This window comes from Anomaloglossus baeobatrachus, chromosome 2 (assembly GCF_048569485.1).
Source record: "Anomaloglossus baeobatrachus isolate aAnoBae1 chromosome 2, aAnoBae1.hap1, whole genome shotgun sequence".
NCBI lineage: Eukaryota > Metazoa > Chordata > Amphibia > Anura > Aromobatidae > Anomaloglossus > Anomaloglossus baeobatrachus.
This window is the reverse complement of record NC_134354.1, coordinates 92524387-92542549: the sequence shown is the minus strand read 5'-3', so window position 1 is coordinate 92542549 and position 18163 is coordinate 92524387. Positions and strand designations below refer to the sequence as shown.

The 18163-nt window shown below is 44.8% G+C and overlaps 1 protein-coding gene across 1 annotated transcript in view; it reads right to left on the bottom strand.

Annotated features, from left to right (window-relative positions):
- The window catches only part of GRPR (gastrin releasing peptide receptor), a 179773-nt gene extending 164042 nt beyond the window's left edge, over positions 1-15731 (bottom strand). The window contains exon 1 of the mRNA XM_075335169.1: positions 14923-15731. Within this exon, the coding sequence (XP_075191284.1) occupies positions 14923-15335 (413 nt within the window). The 5' untranslated portion in view covers positions 15336-15731. The remainder of the gene's footprint in view (positions 1-14922) is intronic.
- Positions 15732-18163: the final 2432 nt, after the last annotated feature.

The following is an 18163-nucleotide window of genomic DNA, read 5'->3' as shown; positions in this document are numbered from 1 at the left end:
GTGCGGCAAGGATCTTGGCGAGGTCCCCATCCATGCGGCAGACTTGAGCAGCCAGTTCCTCCATCGTGCCGCTTGGGGTTGCAGGTATCGGAGGTGTTGGGAGGACAGGGGCCACCACGACGGGAGCCGTCTCAGCCGGCCATGGGGCTGCCTCAGGGACTTTCGACGCTGGAGGCTGCAGAGCTTTAATGGCCCGTTCCTTTAACATGGCAAAGCCCACATCAGGGTGTTCTAGGGCCCAGAGCCGAAGTTGCTTGTGGTCCTCCGAGGACCTCATCCCCTGTACAAACTGCTACACTAGCATTTTGTTGCTGTCCGCATCGTTGATGGTGTCTACCCGCTTCAGTGTGCGGAGGGCGGTTTGCAGGCGCAAGGCGTAGTCCCGAATGCTATCCGCGGGCCGTTGCCGGCATTGGTAAAACTGCATCCGCAGCTCAGCTTCGGTACGGGTCTCAAAGGCAGTCTGTAGCTTCTTAAAGATGGTGGCTACAGAGGACCGGTCCCCCTCGGCCCAGGTCTCCGCCTCCTGCTCAGCCGTGCCGGTGAGCTGCCCCAGCACTACCGCTGCACGTTAGAGGGTACAATTCCAGTAGCAGGCTAAGCTTCTTCCGGAAAACCTGCAACGCATCAGGTTTCCCATCGTACTGCGGCAGCCAGGTAGCTCCAGGCACATAGGGCAAGGAGAACGGCATCACCTGAGCAAGAGCTGGGGCCACGGCACCTCCCGCCAGTGCGGCCGGGACCTGGGCGGGACCATTCCCATCCGCGGTTGCCATTGCGGCTGCGACCGCCGCTCCTCCAGCGGCTCCGTCGGGCGCAGACATATTGTTTCCGTCCCCCTTAGTCTTTTTCAGGCTCCTCCTCTACAGGGGCGGGGCTTTGATTTTCGCGCCTCCACTGCTCAAGGAGACGCTTGAGCTGGGACTTTTCGCGCCCAAAATGGCGGCTTCTCCAAATTTTCGGCCGGACACCTCCGGCGGTCACAAGGCGCACCTCTACCAGACGGCAGAGCTGTAAGATCCTGTTCGTGACGCCAAGTTGTCGCGGTCGGAGGAGGGGACGCTGCGCTCACCCACTGCTCAGGTCCAGCTGCTGCTGCTGCTGCTGCTCGGTGGTGGCTCGAGCGGTGGGCCGGATCCCGGGGACTCGAGCGGCGTTCCTCGCCCGTGAGTGAAAGGGGGTGGTTTGGGTTTAGAGATATTGTCCGTGACGCCACCCACGGTTGTGGTGAGATTGGTGACACCACCGCTGCTCTGGACGGGGATCCCGGGAGCGATGACGGGGAGCAGCTTGGATGTTGGTTCTCCCCTCCGTGGGTAGGGGGTTGATTGTCCCAGGGCCCGGTGAGGGAGGTAGGGATGTATGGCAGGCGGGTTACGAGGCCTGGTGAGGTGCAGGATCGCGGTGGCAGCGCTATGCCGCACGGCACGGTGGTACTCACTCAGCCAATGATCAATGCAAAGTCTCCAGTAAAACAAACGGCTGGATGGAAGGGTCCCACAAACGGCTGCGGTGTTTCTCCTCCCGGCAGGTTGATGGTGACTGCCTTTCCCTGCACCTATATTGTGCTACGGTTCCAATGGCTTCCCACCGGTAACCCGCTCCCCAGCTTGGATGGAGGCTGAGGGAGCCCCTTTTGCCCGCAGGCTCTGGCCCTGGGAACTGTAGCCTTGGCGGTGACTGTGTTTCCCTCTACGGTTTGAGCGGTTGCCTTCAATCGGGTCTTGACTGCCTTGTCGGGGTCCGTAAGACCTGCCGGATGGTGCTGGCTTCTCTTTACTCTCCGATCCGGTACCGCCGGGCCACTTCCCGTCCACGGTCCACACGGTTTGCTCCAATTAGCCTCTCCTGCAGACGGTCACCACCGTCTGCCAACCTTGCTGTACCGTCCGGGCCACACACCCGGACCGCCTTCAGACTGCTCCTTTTCTACCTCACTCCTCTCACTTCAACTTCAAACTCTAATCTCCCTCCCTTTTCCCGCCTCCAGGACTGTGAACTCCTCGGTGGGCGGGACCAACCGCCTGGCCCACCCCCTGGTGTGGATATCAGCCCCTGGAGGAAGGCAACAAGGATTTTGTGTTTGGCTTCGGTGTGCCTAACCGGGGTGTGGGGTGTGTTGGTGTAGTTCTGTGACGACCTGGCTTGTCCAGGGCGCCACAACTACACTATTATTCTCTGTATGAAATGTATGAAATATGATATAGCCATGGAGCACAACAATTGTTAGCTATTTTCTGTTTTTAAGATTTAAGATTGCATTAATCAATTGTTATTGGTAGATTAAAGTTGCTATCCAAATAGAAAATAAATGTCACGCTTGCCGGGAAAGACAAGCGTGGTGGGAGTGTTCAGACCTACGTGCGTCTGATGCGCAACAAAACACAACTGGCAAAGGGGACACAATAACAGTGGGGGGTCCTGGGACTAGTGAGAGGGGATGGTGGGACACCTATCCTAACGTGCAGCTGTCCCTACCCTCCTAGCCAGGCCCTATACATTCTCCGCAACTGTCGACCAGGAACCTGAGACCCTGAGGTGCCCTGACTAGTGGAGGGCAGGTGAGGTAAACTAGACTCCACCGCTGCACTAACCAGACACAAGGTAAGGTAAGACAAACAGGGGAGAAAAGCTACAAAAGGACAGAGCAGGAAACTTCCTCAACAGAATCTTCCTCCAAGGCGGCCAGAGACCAGATGACTTTGTATTTTTTAAGCATTAATTGCTGGGTTACATCACTATTTAAACCTGAAGGGCGTGACTACAAAGTAAGTGCAGCTGAAACACTCCGCTAGGAACTGCATGCAAAAGCTGCAAGAGAAAAACTGACATGTAACCATTTCAGTACTAAGAGAAACGAAACCCATTTAAATGTAGAGAGCCAAATGAGAGGCTCCAGTCCAAAGACTGTCACTGGTCTCTAAAATCAGGGAGATGAACGTGACAATAATAGGACAAATGGTTGCATGTGTAATTGTATCCATTCACTGGCAAAACACTATAATGGCGTGACTTGTGCACAGGAGAATACGTAAGTTACCAACAGCTATTAGATTTACAAGCACTGGTCTATAATACAGACCAATGTAAGGCTTTCAGTTAAAATATATTCCTATGGCTATTATATAGTTACTGTTATATGTCATTTAATAAGGAAAATTATTATTGCCTTTACAGTCAGCAATGGATTTCTATCAAAGTCCAAATACCTACTAAGAATTATCAAAGGAAAATATTAGCTTGCTTATAGTGTACGCGCCAAATCCCTTTGCACATATTGACAAGTGCTCTATTCATTAGTGCACTTAGAACTGTTGGAAATCAAATTTACCGTAAAATAGATTATTCCAAACAGTCATCTTCGCTCAGCCTGATCTTGTGTCTTTTGGAGATTGCTATAGAACGTAACAGCTAATCAAACATAGTTCAGAGGTGGGCAATCTTGGGGAGGTAGAGGGCTGCTGTGATAATACAGAAGGTAATTTAAGAACTACTGTGATTACAATATCTTGCTTCTGAACCGTGCAATCGTCATAAGGTACTCAAACTATTTATACAAGACTAGAAGGTGGCCCGATTCTACGCATCGAGTATTCTAGAATTTACGTATTGTGTAGCTCATGTATGATTTTTGTTATATATATATATATATATATATATATATATAGAGATGTTGTTGTGTGTAGTTACCAAGTGTTTGTGTAGGCGCTGTACATGTTCTGGGTGTTGTCTGGGTGTGACGGGGGGTGAGCGGTGTTGTATGTGTGTTGCGTGTGTTGCGTTGTTTGTGGAGCGCTGTGTGTCTGTAGCGTTGTGTGTGTGTGTTGCGCGGTTTGTGTGTGTGTGGTGTGTTTTGGGGGGAGGTATGTTTTGTGCAATGTGTGTGTTGTGCGGTATGTGCGTATATTTGTGTGTGCCGCGGTGTTTGTGTGTTGGGTGTTGTGTGTGTGCAGCGTTGTCTGTGTGTGTGGGTGTCTGTGTAGGGCAGTTGTTTGTGGTTCCCAGTGTGTGTGTGTGTGTGTGGTGTGTTGTGCAGTGCGCGCGTGTGTGTGTGTGTGTGTGTGCATCAGCCTCTCTTCTCTCAGCCTACCTCTCCCAGCCTCCCTCCTCCCAGCCTCCCTCAGCATCAGCCTCCCTCTCCCAGCCTCCCCAAGCATCAGCCTCCACCAGCATCAGCCTCTCTCCTTCCAGCCTCCCCCAGCATCAGCCTCCGCCAGCATCAGCCTCTCTCCTTCCAGCCTCCTCCAGCATCAGCCTCCCTCTCCCAGCCTTCCCCAGGATCAGCCTCTCTCCTCCCAGCCTCCGTCCTCCCAGCCTTCCCCAGCATCAGCTTTCCCCTCCCAGCCTCCCTCAGCATCAGCCTTCCCCAGCATCAGCCTCTCCCCTCCCAGCCTCAGCCTCTCTCCTTCCAGCCTCCCCCAGCATCAGCCTCTCTCCTTCCAGCTTCCCTCAGCATCAGCCTCCCCTTCCCAGCCTTCCCCAGGATCAGCCTATCTCCTCCCAGCCTCCTTCCTCCCAGCCTCCCCCTCCCAGCCTCCATCAGCATCAGCCTTCCGCTCCCAGTCTCCCCCAGCATCAGCCTCCCCATGCATCAGCCTCCACCAGCATCAGCCTGTCTCCTTCCAGCCTCCCCCAGCATCAGCCTCCCCTTCCCAGCCTTCCCCAGGATCAGCCTCCTTCCTCCCAGCCTCCCCCTCCCAGCCTCCCTCAGCATCAGCCTTCCGCTCCCAGTCTCCCCCAGCATCAGCCTCCCCAAGCATCAGCCTCTCTCCTTCCAGCCTCCCCCAGCATCAGCCTCTCTCCTTCCAGCCTCCCTCAGCATCAGCCTCCCGTTCCCAGCCTTCCCCAGGATCAGCCTCTCTCCTCCCAGCCTCCTTCCTCCCAGCCTCCCTCAGCATCAGCCTTCCCCTCCCAGTCTCCCCCAGCATCAGCCTCCACCAGTATTAGCCTCTCTCCTTCCAGCCTCCCCCAGCATCAGCCTCCCCAAGCATCAGCCTCCACCAGCATCAGCCTCCCTCGTCCCAGCCTCCCCCTCCCAGCCTCCCCCAGCATCAGCCTCTCTCCTCCCAGCCTTCCCCATGATCAGCCTCTCTGCTCCCAGCCTCCTCCAGCATGCCGTGCTCCTCTGCCGACACTCACACACCCGATCGCATCCACTCACACACACCCGATCGCATCCACTCACACACACCCGATCGCATCCACTCACACACACCCGATCGCATCCACTCACACACACCCGATCGCATCCACTCACACACACCCGATCGCATACACTCACACACACCCGATCGCATACACTCACACACACAGGCACTGACGATATCGCACATACGCGCTGATACTCACAACATCCGGGGATATCACATGCTTCTGGCCATGTGATCCTACCGCAGGTCCTGGAAGCTCACTCCACAGTATCGCCGCCGAGAAGCAAGCGATATCCCAGGATGTTGTGAGTATGTGGATGCGATGTGATGTGTGTGTGAGAGTGAGTGTGATCTGATTTGTGTGTGTGTATGTGTGTGTGTGTGCTGTTATGTGTGTGTGCTGTTATGTGTCTGTATTTTCCGCCGCTGCAGGACCTTGATGTGTGGATGCGATGTGATGTGTGTGTGAGGTGTGTGTGAGAGTGAGTGTGAGCCGGTGTACACTGGTAACTATGATACACATCGGGTAACCAAGGGACCTTAGTTACCCGATGTGTATAATGGTTACCAGCTTTCACGGCCTCCGTCAAGATCCCAGCATCGCAAGGTTATGTGTGGCGCTGCTGGGATCCTGACGGAGCCGGTGTAGAAGCAAGCGATATCCCAGGATGTTGTGAGTGTGTGGATGTGATGTGTGAGGTGTGTGTGAGAGTGAGTGTGATCTGATGTGTGTGTGTGTACTCACCTGGGAGTCGCGGCTCCGTGTCAGTTGGGCCAGAGCGAGCGTGCATTGCGTGAGGGGGGCGGGGCCTACAGAGAGCCGGGGCGAGAGGCCAATCCGTGTGGGGGGGCGGGGCCATGGCGAGCCCAGCGGCCAATCAGCTTTGTGTCACCGTAAGGACACAATTTCGGAGCATGACAGACAGACAGACAGACAGACAGACAGACAGACAGAATAAGGCAATTATATATATAGATGTTGAAATATGGAAAATATAGTCAGAAAAGTGATATAAAAAAATGATTTCATTTTTTCCACAAACATAAAAATAATCCAATAGGCCAAAAGTATGAAATGACATGGTATGTTTGTGTGATAATACACTAAATCAACGGGAAATAGAGCTATGGATATGGCGGTCAGTATAACCGAGGCTGTTCATGAATGATTAAAATAGCAATTAGTTAAACTATGTGCCTAGAGCTTTCTCTTCTGATTCCCCCCCTATACACAGAAAGGCAAGCGTTCATGTATTCGCCATCGAGTATTGTCGTATCTGCCCTTCCAAAAAAAAAAATGGGTAGGCTGAATTCTACCAGATCCAGATTATTTGGTTGAGCGTGGGGAGGCTCCCATAAAAATTAGGTGGTCGGCAGGTTTGGACAAGTTTTATCTGCTGTATATGGGAGCTTTAAGACTATGGATTTTAAGGGAATCTGCCACCAGGTTTTTGCCACCTAATCTGAGAACAGCATAACGTAGGGACAGAGATCCTGATTCCAGCAATGTGTCACTTACTGGGCTGTTTAGTGTAGTTTTTATAAAATAACTGATTAATCAGCAGTAGATTATCATTACAGGACTACTTAACGTGCTGCACGTAGTCCAGCATATTTATGAGCTCTGTATAACTGCTAGATCTGCAGGGGAGAAAACATTGGTTTTATCAAAATGACAGCAAATAGCTCAGTAAGTGACACATTGCTGTAATCAGGGTCTCAGTCTTTACATTATGCTGCGCTCAGTTGGGGTAGCAAAAACCTGGTGACAAATTCCCTTTAAATGTAATGTATTGTTAGAAAATAACTTATTATTTGAGCCAAGTATTATTTGTACTAGGGGCAATTTACAACTAGAAGTAACTCCTATGTTGTAAAGTCAGAGAGCGGGCTGTCAGTCAGGCAGCAGAGAGAGTGATTGTAGCATGTGTACTGTGTAGTGAATGCTGACTGTTCACTGCTGCAGTGCCACCCCAATGACGTGAGGCAAGCGGCTGCAGGAAGGGAATAACTTGTCTTCTCCTTGCAGCCCCACTTCCAATTAGACTGCAGCTCAAGATTTATGCAGATAAATGCATCTTTTTTGCTGTCTGATTTTCTTTAAAGGGAATTTGTCACCAGGTTTTTGCTCCCCCATCTGAGAACAGCATAATGTAGAGACAGAAACCCTGATTCCAACAATGTGTCACTTACTGAGCTGTTTGCTGTCATTTTGATAACATCAATGTTTTCTCTATTGCAGAACTAGCAGTTATACAAAGCTCATGAATATGCTGGACTACTTGGCAACATGCCAAATAGTCCTCAAATGATAATCTCCTGCTGATTAATCAGTGATTTTTATCAAAACTACACTATCAAGCCCAGTAAGTGACGTATCGCTGGAATCAGGATCTCTGTGTCTATGTTATGCTGATCTCAGATGAGTGGCAAAAACCTGGTGACAGATTCCTTTTAAATGTTAAAAGCTGACTTCATGCCTTGTGATATTTTTGTTGTGTGTAAAGCGGGCTTTACACGCTACGATATATCCTACGATATGTCGTCGGGGTCACGTTGTTAGTGACGCACATCAGCCATCGTTTGACATATCGTAGCATGTGACAGCTACGAGCAACTGTGAACGAGCAAAAATACTCACCTTATCGTTGCTCGTTGACACGTCGCTCATTTTCAAAATATCGAACGTCCTTCTGCATGCCGGTTGTTCATTGTTCCCGAAGCAGCACACATTGCTCCGTGTGACACCTCGGGAACTATGAACTGCAGCTTACCTGCGGCCGCCGGCAATGCGGAAGGAAGGAGGTGGGTGGGATGTTACGTCCCGCTCATCTCCGCCCCTCCGCTTCTATTGGCCCGCGGCTGTGTGACGTCGCTGTGACGCCGAACGTCCCTCCCTTTCAGGAAGTGGATGTTCGCCGCTCACAGCGAGGTCGTTCGGGAGGTAAGTACGTGTGACGGGGGTTACTGACTTTGTGCGCCACGGGCAACAAATTGCCCCTGCCGCACAAACGATGGGGGCGGGTGTGATCGCAAATGCGATCGTACGATTCATTTCAGCGTGTAAAGCAGGCTTTAGTTTACAAAGGCTACGTCTGTAGGTAACTGAATTACTGGGTATATTAGAAAAACGTTTCACTGCGAGTGGAAGAAAAGCGATTCCGGCAGCTAAATAGGAAAGGGTTCTTTACAGTTAGAGCAGTCAGACTGTGGAATGCCAACCACAAGAGGTAGTAATGGCAGATACTATAACAGCTTTTAAAAAAGGGCTGGATGATTTCCTCAGTACACACAACATTGTTGGTTATAAATGATTTAATGACAAAATGTAGAACTGGCGGAGGAAGGTTGAAATAGATGGAGCTATCTCTTTTTTCAACCTATGTAACTATGTAAGTTGTTATCACCTATGCACAAACTAACTTTTACATCAGTGGGGTCCAATGGCTGATGCCCCCAAATCACCAAATGGTTCTTATATAAATGGAGCAACAGTTGAGGATGCGCACTGCTGTTCCATTTATTCTCTATGAGACTTAAGCCCGCTTTACAGGCTGCAATGTATTTTACGATGTGTCGGCGGGGTCACGTCGTAATTGACGCACATCCGGCATTGTAAGTACATTGCAGTGTGTGACAGGTACGTGCGATTGCGATTGAACGGAAAAATGTTTATCGCACTCACGTCGTTCATTCCTCATGAATTGAACGTCAGGTTGTTCATCGTACCCGGGGTAGCACACATCGCAGTGTGTGACACCCCGGGAACAATGAACAGATCTTACCTGCGTCCTGCGGCTCCCGGCCCACAATGCGGAAGGAAGGAGGTGGGCGGGATGTTTACGTCCCGCTCATCTCCGCCCCTCCACTTCTATTGTCCGGCTGCCGCGTGACGTCGATGTGACGCCGAACGTCCCTCCCACTCCAGGAAGTGGACGTTCGCCACCCACAGCAAGGTCGTATGGACAGGTAAGTGCGTGTGACGGGGGGGTTACTCGTATGTGCGGCACATTCACAAATTGAACGTGCCGCACATACGCTGGGGGCGTTGCAAATCACATACGATATCGTATGCGAAATTGCAACGTGTAAAGCAGTCTTTAGCCATCTCTGTGGATAGGGGAGAAAATCGTATTAGAAGAATATTCCTTTAATCCTGGAAAATATCAGTTATTTACACTGTATTTGTACCAACAATATAGTAGCTTTTATAGAGTTTTGTACTGACACCTGACAGTGGACGGATCGGATTTCTCTGTCGCGGTAGGATTATCATTATCTGCATTAATAGCGCATCAGATTCACAAACTGTGAACATATAAGGCATAGAAACATACAGATGTGCGGTATATATGTGTGCAATGCAACAGGGAAACAGGCAGAACAGAGGATCAAGTCATTGTACAAAGCAGCCTCCTGATAGTAGTGGCGTTAGAATAGCCGGAGGCTTCATTCCCATCTATTGGTGTCAATGCAATTTACAAATATAGAAATATGCCTAAATAGCTGAAGCAGTCTGTGTCTGCCAGATAATATAGGACAGAGGAGCGTTCCACGTATACACCGGTGGACTCGGTGATATATGGAACCTGTCACACACGGCTTTTTCAGAATTAATCCCATAGGTTTACTGAGTTGGAATGACGCCACTTTTCCTCTGCATCGTCCTAATGCTTCGGGACGCTCAGCAATGATATCCAGTCACAGGTGATCGTTTCAATATGTTAGTGACCCGGGCTTTTATTGTTAGAGAATAAAATGATCTTGTGATAACCCTCGGTGCAGAATCCTGAATGATGTCCTGTAATGGCCCATTATCCCAAACCAGGTGTTTTGGAGACACAAGGAACATGATTGGACTGAATAATCAGCTCCGGTGTGCGGAGATCTGCAGCTCCTGAGCTTTGTGTGACTGTCTATGTCTAGATCATCAGTATTGGGTATAAAGATAAGTAACAATATAAGGAGGATCATAAAGTGCAAGGATCCGCTGCCGCACTTAGATCATGGTTATTTCCAGCATTTTATAGAATACATCTTATTATTAGGGATGATCAAATATCACAAATATTCGGCTTTGCGAATAGCCGACGAATAGGTCGCCGCTATGCGAATATTCGATGCGCAATGTAAGTCTATGGGAAGCCCAAATAGTTGCTATTCGACAACTATCCGGGTTTCCCATAAACTTACATCGCGCATCAAATATTCGCAAATAGTTGAATAGCGGCGACATATTCGGCGAATATGGGCGTTGCCGAATATTTGCAGTATTCGATCATCCCTACTTATTAAACACAGTCCGTTTATTCTACACTTATGTCATATATTAGCTATCAGAATAACAAAAGAGACAATTTAAACAATGTGTGTATGCAGTTTTTACGTCATTCCCATAATTGCATCGGTTTTATCTAGTTTTCAGTACAATCCAAATATTTGTCTTTTTTACTAAAGTGGCTCTAGGTAAATGATACCGTGAGCTTAAAGTGCACCAATCACCAGGATTTTGCTATATAACCTAAACCCGGTGCTATACTGTCACTATCAGGCTGATTCTATACATACCTTTAGTTGTGAGATCAGATGTATAGGTTTACCCAAGCAAGTAAAGTTTGTAAAATGAACAGCTTTTTGATTGGCGGCAGCTGCAGCAGCTAATAGCTGGGGTAGGTTTTGATAGTGATTCCCACCCTGTGTCTGTTCATCTTCCCACTATTATTTATGATAATTCTATTATAAAAGGTTGTGGCTATAAATCATGATGACTAGAAGGACCTGTGCTGATATCATACCCATGTGGCCAGAAGGGGCGGGGCCTCAGCCAACAGAAAAATAACGTTACTTTCTGGTATCAGTTGTTGGCTGAGGCCCTGCTCCTTTTGGTCACATTGGTATGCCATCAGTAAGGTCCTTCTAGCCACCATGATTTATAGCCACAACCATTAGTAAAACACTTTAATAGTGGAATTAATAGATAGTGGAAGGATGGACAGGCAGCGGGCGGGAATCACTATCAAACCCCACCCCAGCTATTAGCTATTCGGCAGCTGCTGCCAATCAAAAAAATTTTCATTTTACAAACTTTACTTGCTTGTGTTTCAAAACCTATACATCCTAGCTGGCAACTAAAGGTATGTAAAGGATCAGCCTGATAGTGCCAATATAGCACTGGCATTAGCTTATATAGGAAAATCCTGGTGTTTTGTGCGTTTTAAGGGATGAGCAGGAGAATATGTCGTCCATATACAGTTCTCTGTAAGACAGTGATTAGTGATGAGCAAATACTTAATATTACGGTTCAGGATATTCGTACCGAATACTTAAGGGTGCTTTACACCCTGCGACATCACTAACGATATATCATTAGAGTCACGTCGTTAGTGATGCACATCCGGCGTCGTTAGCGACATCGCAGCGTGTGACACCTAGGAGCAACGATAAACGATCGCAAAAACGTCAAAAATCGTTGATCGTTGACACGTCGCTCCTTTTCATAATATCGATGGTGGTGCATGCCCCTGGGTGTTTGTCGTTCCTGTGGCACCACACATCGCTATGTGTGACACCGCAGGAACGACGAACATCTCCTTACCTGCGTCCACCGGTAATTAGGAAGGAAGCAGGTGGGCGGCACCTCCGCCCCTCCTCTGCTATTGGGCGGCCGCTTAGTGACGTCGCTGTGACGCCAAACGCTCCTCCCCCTTGAAGGAAGGATTGTTCGGCAACAACAGCGACGTCGCTGAACAGGTATGTGCGTGTGACGCTGCTGTAGCGATAATGTTCGCTACGGCAGCAATCACTACATATCACACCGAGGGGGACGGGTGCTGTCGCTCGTGACATCGCTAGCAATCGCTAGCGATGTCACAGCGTGTAAAGCACCCTTAAGTCCTATTCCAGTAATCATCACAAATATTGAACACATTGCAGTCAATGGGGAACCCGAGCATTATTTTTGAAAATCTTTAAGAAAAAGTTTGGGTTTCCCATTGACTTGCTTATGTGCCCACATAGCAGATTTGGGTGCAGATTTTTTGCACATAAAACTGCTTGTTTTGGCAGGAAAAATGTGGCAGAAAAAAAACATGCATTTTTTTATGCGTTTATGCGTTTCCATGCGTTTGTCCATGTGTTTTTTATTTGTTTTTTTAGTCATGGCGATCGCAAGGCCTCTTACGCTGTACCCTCGCGATCACCGCTGGGTCTCCGGCTGATGTTACAGCTGAGACCCGGCTCTCACTGCTCAAAGCAGTCCCCGCGCCGCTCCCGGTAGTCTAACCCCCTGAATGCTGCAATCAACGGAAACACAGCTTTCAGGAAGCAGGGAGAGGAATTGCTTACCTCTCCTTGGCAATCAGGTCACTGTAATGCCATCACAGGGACCTTATCTCTGCCATCGCAACCCTGGTTCATCACCATGACGACCCTGAGTTACTGAGCTACGGAGAGCCTCACACACCATGCCGGATGTATGGTGTGTGAGGCAAAGTGTTAGTGCTGCAAGTGCAGCACTGACAGATATAATCCATTGTGGTGATCGAGTTCATGCACTGCAGTGGATTATATCCGCAGGGAAAAGCGCAGAAAAAATTGACATGCTGCTTCTATTTTCAGGACCAAAATCTGCCAGGAAAAAAGAAGCAACATGTAGTGATGCTATATCTTAAGATAACTATTAATTAACTGGAAAGTCATCAGTACATACGGTATAATAAGTGTACTCTAAAAAGAGATACAAAATATGGTAAAATAGTAAATATAATGACATAGGAGTATATTATTAGAAATGTTGGACTATATAAACAATTTGGTGATGTTAACAGTTAAAACGTGATATCTTTACAATTCATTACCTACATTATCACAACCTATGTAGTAGTAAAATCACAAGGGACCCATGTGCTAGGATTTCCCAATAAAATGGAAAGAGACAGAATGTGAACAAGGCAGTATTCAGGATTTTACTCCTGGAAGTAGAGAAACTGTATGAGGACATATTTTTATATATTATTATTATTATTATTATTAGTATTATTATTATTATTATTATTATTATTTCTGGTAGTATTTAGATTGTATGATTACAGTATTTTATTCCAATTAGTATCCAGTCTCTACAAGTGCAATATTTTATTGTTGGTGGGAGGTATCTGTATTTTATTCCTGTACAATATATTATTTCCATTAAAAGCATTATATGCGATTGTTTTCCCTTTATACGATATTATATCACTCAATACAGTTGAAAATTGTTATTACTTAAAGCTGAACTTTTATCCAACACCTGAGAATTTAGGTAGAGACTTAGCCTAATACCAATATCATCCATGTCATACTCAGGGGAGTCCAGGAGGCTGAGATTAATGAATTTAGCAAAAGGGCAAGTTGTAAATATTGTGGACAACTATGATTTTATTTTCTATCAGACGTAATACAATCTTGGCAGAGTTAGGGAAGCAAATATTACTTTTTTGGGTTTTGTTTTTTTTTTGTCCTACATGACCCCCATTTATCATGTGACTGTGACTACCCTGTCAAATAAACCCCCATCCTGAACTGTGATATGGGAAAACTGAGATTTTGGGATTTTGGGATTAACTGCAGTAGAATTTGATATCTGAATATGTAGCTAAAATGTATTATCATTTTATTATTAGTATTAATATTATTATTCATATTAGTGGTAGCACAGTGACTCACTGGTTAGCACTGCAGTCCTGCAATCATGGGGTCCTGGTTTAAAATCCCACATCAACTGCAAGGAGTTTGTATGTTCTCCCCATGTTTGTGTGGGTTTCCTTCGGGGTCTCCTGTTTCCTTCCACCCTCCAAAAACATACTGATAGGGAATTTAGATTGTGAGCCCCAATGGGGACAGTGCTGATCACATCTGTAAAGCGCTGTGGAATTGATAGCGCTATGTAAAAGTGAGTAAAATAAAAAAAATATTATATTATATAATCATCAACAATCATCATCCTATTAATAATATTAATAAAATTAGTTTTGTATTGTATTGTTATTTAATAAATAATAATAGTAATAATAACAACAATAATAATAATAATAATAATAATAATGGCAGTGCTAATAATAAAATATGTTTTATTTATATAGCGCCAACATAATAAAAATAATAATAACAGTAATACATAATAGTAATAACAGTGATATTATTATCATTATTATTATTATTATTATTATTATTATTATTATTATTATTATTATTATTATTATTATTATTATTATTATTATTATCACTGTTATTACTATTATTATTATGTATTACTGTTATTATTATTATTTTTATTATCACTGCCATTATTATTATTGTTATTATTATTATTATTATTATTATTATTATTATTATTATTATTATTATTATTAACAACAACAATAATAATAATGGCAGTGATAATAAAAATAATAAGAATAATAATAACAGTAATACATAATAATAATAATAATAATAAGAAGAAGAATAATGACAACAACAATAATAATAATAATGGCAGTGATAATAAAAATAATAATAACAGTAATAAATAATAATAATAATAACATTAGCAACAATAATAATAATAATAATAATAATAATAATAATGGTAATAATAATAATAATGGCAGTGATAATAAAAATAATAATGGTAATAATGGTAATAATAATAATAATAATAATAACAGTAATAATAATAATAATAATTATAATAATAATAAGTAACATAAATATTAACAGATATTCTAAAGAATATAAAGCCCCTGGCACGTACCTGTCAGCTGAGAGGGCAGTGAGGGTGAACACTGATACTCCCACAGATGTAAGCTGGATGAAGGGAATGAGCTTGCAGCCCACCCTGCCAAACAACCACTTGTCTGCCAGGTACCTGCTGGCATCCACAGGGGCACAAGTCACCAACAATAGCAGATCTCCCAAAGCCAGGCTGGAGATGAACAGATTGGGGACATTTCTCATGGATTTTACAGTGCAGAATATCTTGATCAAAGTCACATTCCCAACAAGTCCTACAAGGATGATGAGTCCATACACAGGGGCGATGGCATAGGTCACCCCGGGGTAGAACCAGTCCTCTGAGGAGTGGTTTGAGCTCTGATTGAAGCAGGAGCTGCTGAGAGCAAAGTTATCCCCCTCAAAGTCCAGCAGCAGGCAGTTTTCAGGGCTCATTGTCAGGCTATAGACAAGTGCCAGGTATTCTCTGGTTAAGTCTTCACATGCTGAGGGTATACTCACATTTTAGGGCTCTTTGCTTTTTTTTTCAGGTTTGGATCCTTTATTGCTTCATTGGCTTTGCATGATCCTTTAAGACACTAATTCATGTTCCTTTGCGAGTCCTCAGACTTCCAAACTCCTTGAAACAGTTTAAAATATAATGGAAGTAGATAATAGAGTAGCCTGCACATACCTTGCATCCACTACTGGCTCCAGACTGTATGATGCACTGCAGAAAGAATTCAGAGGAAGCTCCTTGAAGATTTGTGACACTTAACAAAGCAAGAAATCCTGAGGTTTGCAGGAGTCCACCTGCTTGCCCTGTACTATGAAGCAATGTAATCTGGAAGCTTTGTAAGTGCTGCTGTGTTTTCTGCATCTGGGATATGTGCAGAGATGACAGAAGCCCCCTAGTGGACAAAGTGTGCACTGCACTGAGCATAATCAAAACCTCTCCTGATTGCTTTCTACAAGGATAGTCAGTTGCCAAGGGACTTTGATGCAGACAGTGACTAGTGATCATCTAAGGCACAGATGTAATAATTATATTACACTTGTATATATTTGTAGACACTGATTTGTAAAATGACCTCATCAAGGTGCAAAATCACTCAGGGTTAAAATTCTGTACATAAAACATCCCTTTACAAGGCATTTAAATCTAACATGATCACAGTTTTAAATTCAATATTTTTTAAAAAAAAACTTTCATGACCAGGCAATTTTCCGTTTTTCGTTTTTGTTTTTCGCTCCCCTTCTTCCGAGGGCTGTAACCTTTTTATTTTTCTGTCATTCTTGCCATATGAGGGCTTGTTTTTTGCAGGACGAGTTGTACTTTTAAATGAAACCATGGGTTTTACCATATAGTGTACTGGAAAACAAGAAAAAAGTTCCAAGTGCAGAAAAATTGCAAAAAAATTCAATTGCCCGATTGTTTTGGGGATATTTTATTCACCGTGTTCATTATATGGTAAAACTGATGTGTCGATGTGAAGCCTCAGGTCAGTACGAGTTTGTAGTTAAAAAACATGTATAGGTTTACTTTTATCTGAGGGGTGAAGAAAAATTCAGACGTATGTCCAAAAATGGGCATTTGCCATTTTCTGTGACTCGTAGCGTTCCCATTTTTCGGGATATGGGGCTCAAAGACACTATATTTTTTGCATCTCGAGCTGACATTTTTACTAGTACATTTTTGCGCAGATGCTAAATTTTGATCGCCTGTTATTGCATTTTGCACAAAAATTTGAAAAGACCAAAAATGTAATTTTGGCGTTTGAATTTTTTTTTTCTCTGTATGCCGTTTATAGATCAGTTTAATTGATTTTTATATTGATAGAGAGGGCATTTCTGAACACGGCGATACCAAATGTGTGTATATTTTTTTATTTTTTTTATTGTTTAATGTTCAATGGGGCAAACGGGTGTGATTTCAACTTTTATGTTTTTTTATTTTTTAAAAAATCTTTAAAACTTTTTTTTAATTTTTTTTAGTCCCCCTAGGGGACTATAAGGATCAGCAGCCTGATCACTTGTTCATTTCTGTTGATTAGAGCTGCATAGCTCTAATCAGCAGAAATGCTGTGTTCCTATTAGAGCCAGCACTCTGTTGGCTCTACCAGGAAATACGCCATAATAGCTGCAGGAGTCATCACATCACCCTATGCTAGATGGCAACCATCGACTCCTCGTGATCGCGGCCATTTAAATTGTGCTGTTACATTTTGACAGAGCAATCTAAGGGGTTAATAGGCGCAGGTGGGTCGCAGATCCACCTGCGCCTGTTAGCCGCACATGTCTGCTATTCAAATTAGCAGACATGTGCAGGGATCACCACCGGTGATTACCGCAACATGACTTAGGACATTCCAGTACGTCCTCGGTCGTGAAGGGGTTAAAATTCTTTTAATTGATGAATAATAACACATTTTTCATTACAGGATGTTATTGCAAGTATACACTATACACTTGAGAGGGTATATAAACTCATCATGGAGAATACTCAACATAAAATATTTTTCGGCTGTGTGCATCGATGAGGTTTTGGTGAGTTTTTTCACAGCATATTTTAGCTGAATCAAAAATGTCTCATCTTACAGCTACAGCTACTCTAGGTTGATGGGATTTCTAGAAATCTCCGGCCCGCTGTGCTTTTTTTTTTAACTCAGCATTATCTGACCTCCGGTTCATGTTTCAACTTCTCCTGCGGGTACGCTGAGTTTTACGTGCAGATTTTCCTCATAGAATTGCATTAGACATGGAAAAAATTCAGTAAAAAAATTCACATGCCTTTCCACTGCAGAAAAGCATCAAAAACGCATAAAATCTGCATGTAAGTATATCAATAAAGTTTTGTCAAAGCCAAATACCAGGAAGTATCAAGAACAAAGCAGCTTTATTTAAAACATGACACCAAAAAGAGACAAAAACTGGAGCATCAAAAAAGCAATAAAAACTTGTGTAAAAATTCACAGGTAACCCAATTTACATAAGGCCATGTGCACACGTTGAGTGTTTAGTGAATTTTTTACCTCAGGATTTGTAGCCAAAACCAGGAGATGAACAATCAAAGGAATAGTATAATAGAAACACGGGCACCACTGCTGTATTTTTCACCCACTCCTGTTTTTTCTTAGGCCTGAAACACACATCCGTGAAACACGTGCGTGTTTGGTCCGTTTCCGTGTATACTGGAGACACGGCCAAACGTGCACCAATGTTATTGTATGATAAAAGCTCCACGTGCGTTTTTGATGCATGCCCGTTTGTCCGTGTCCGTGATC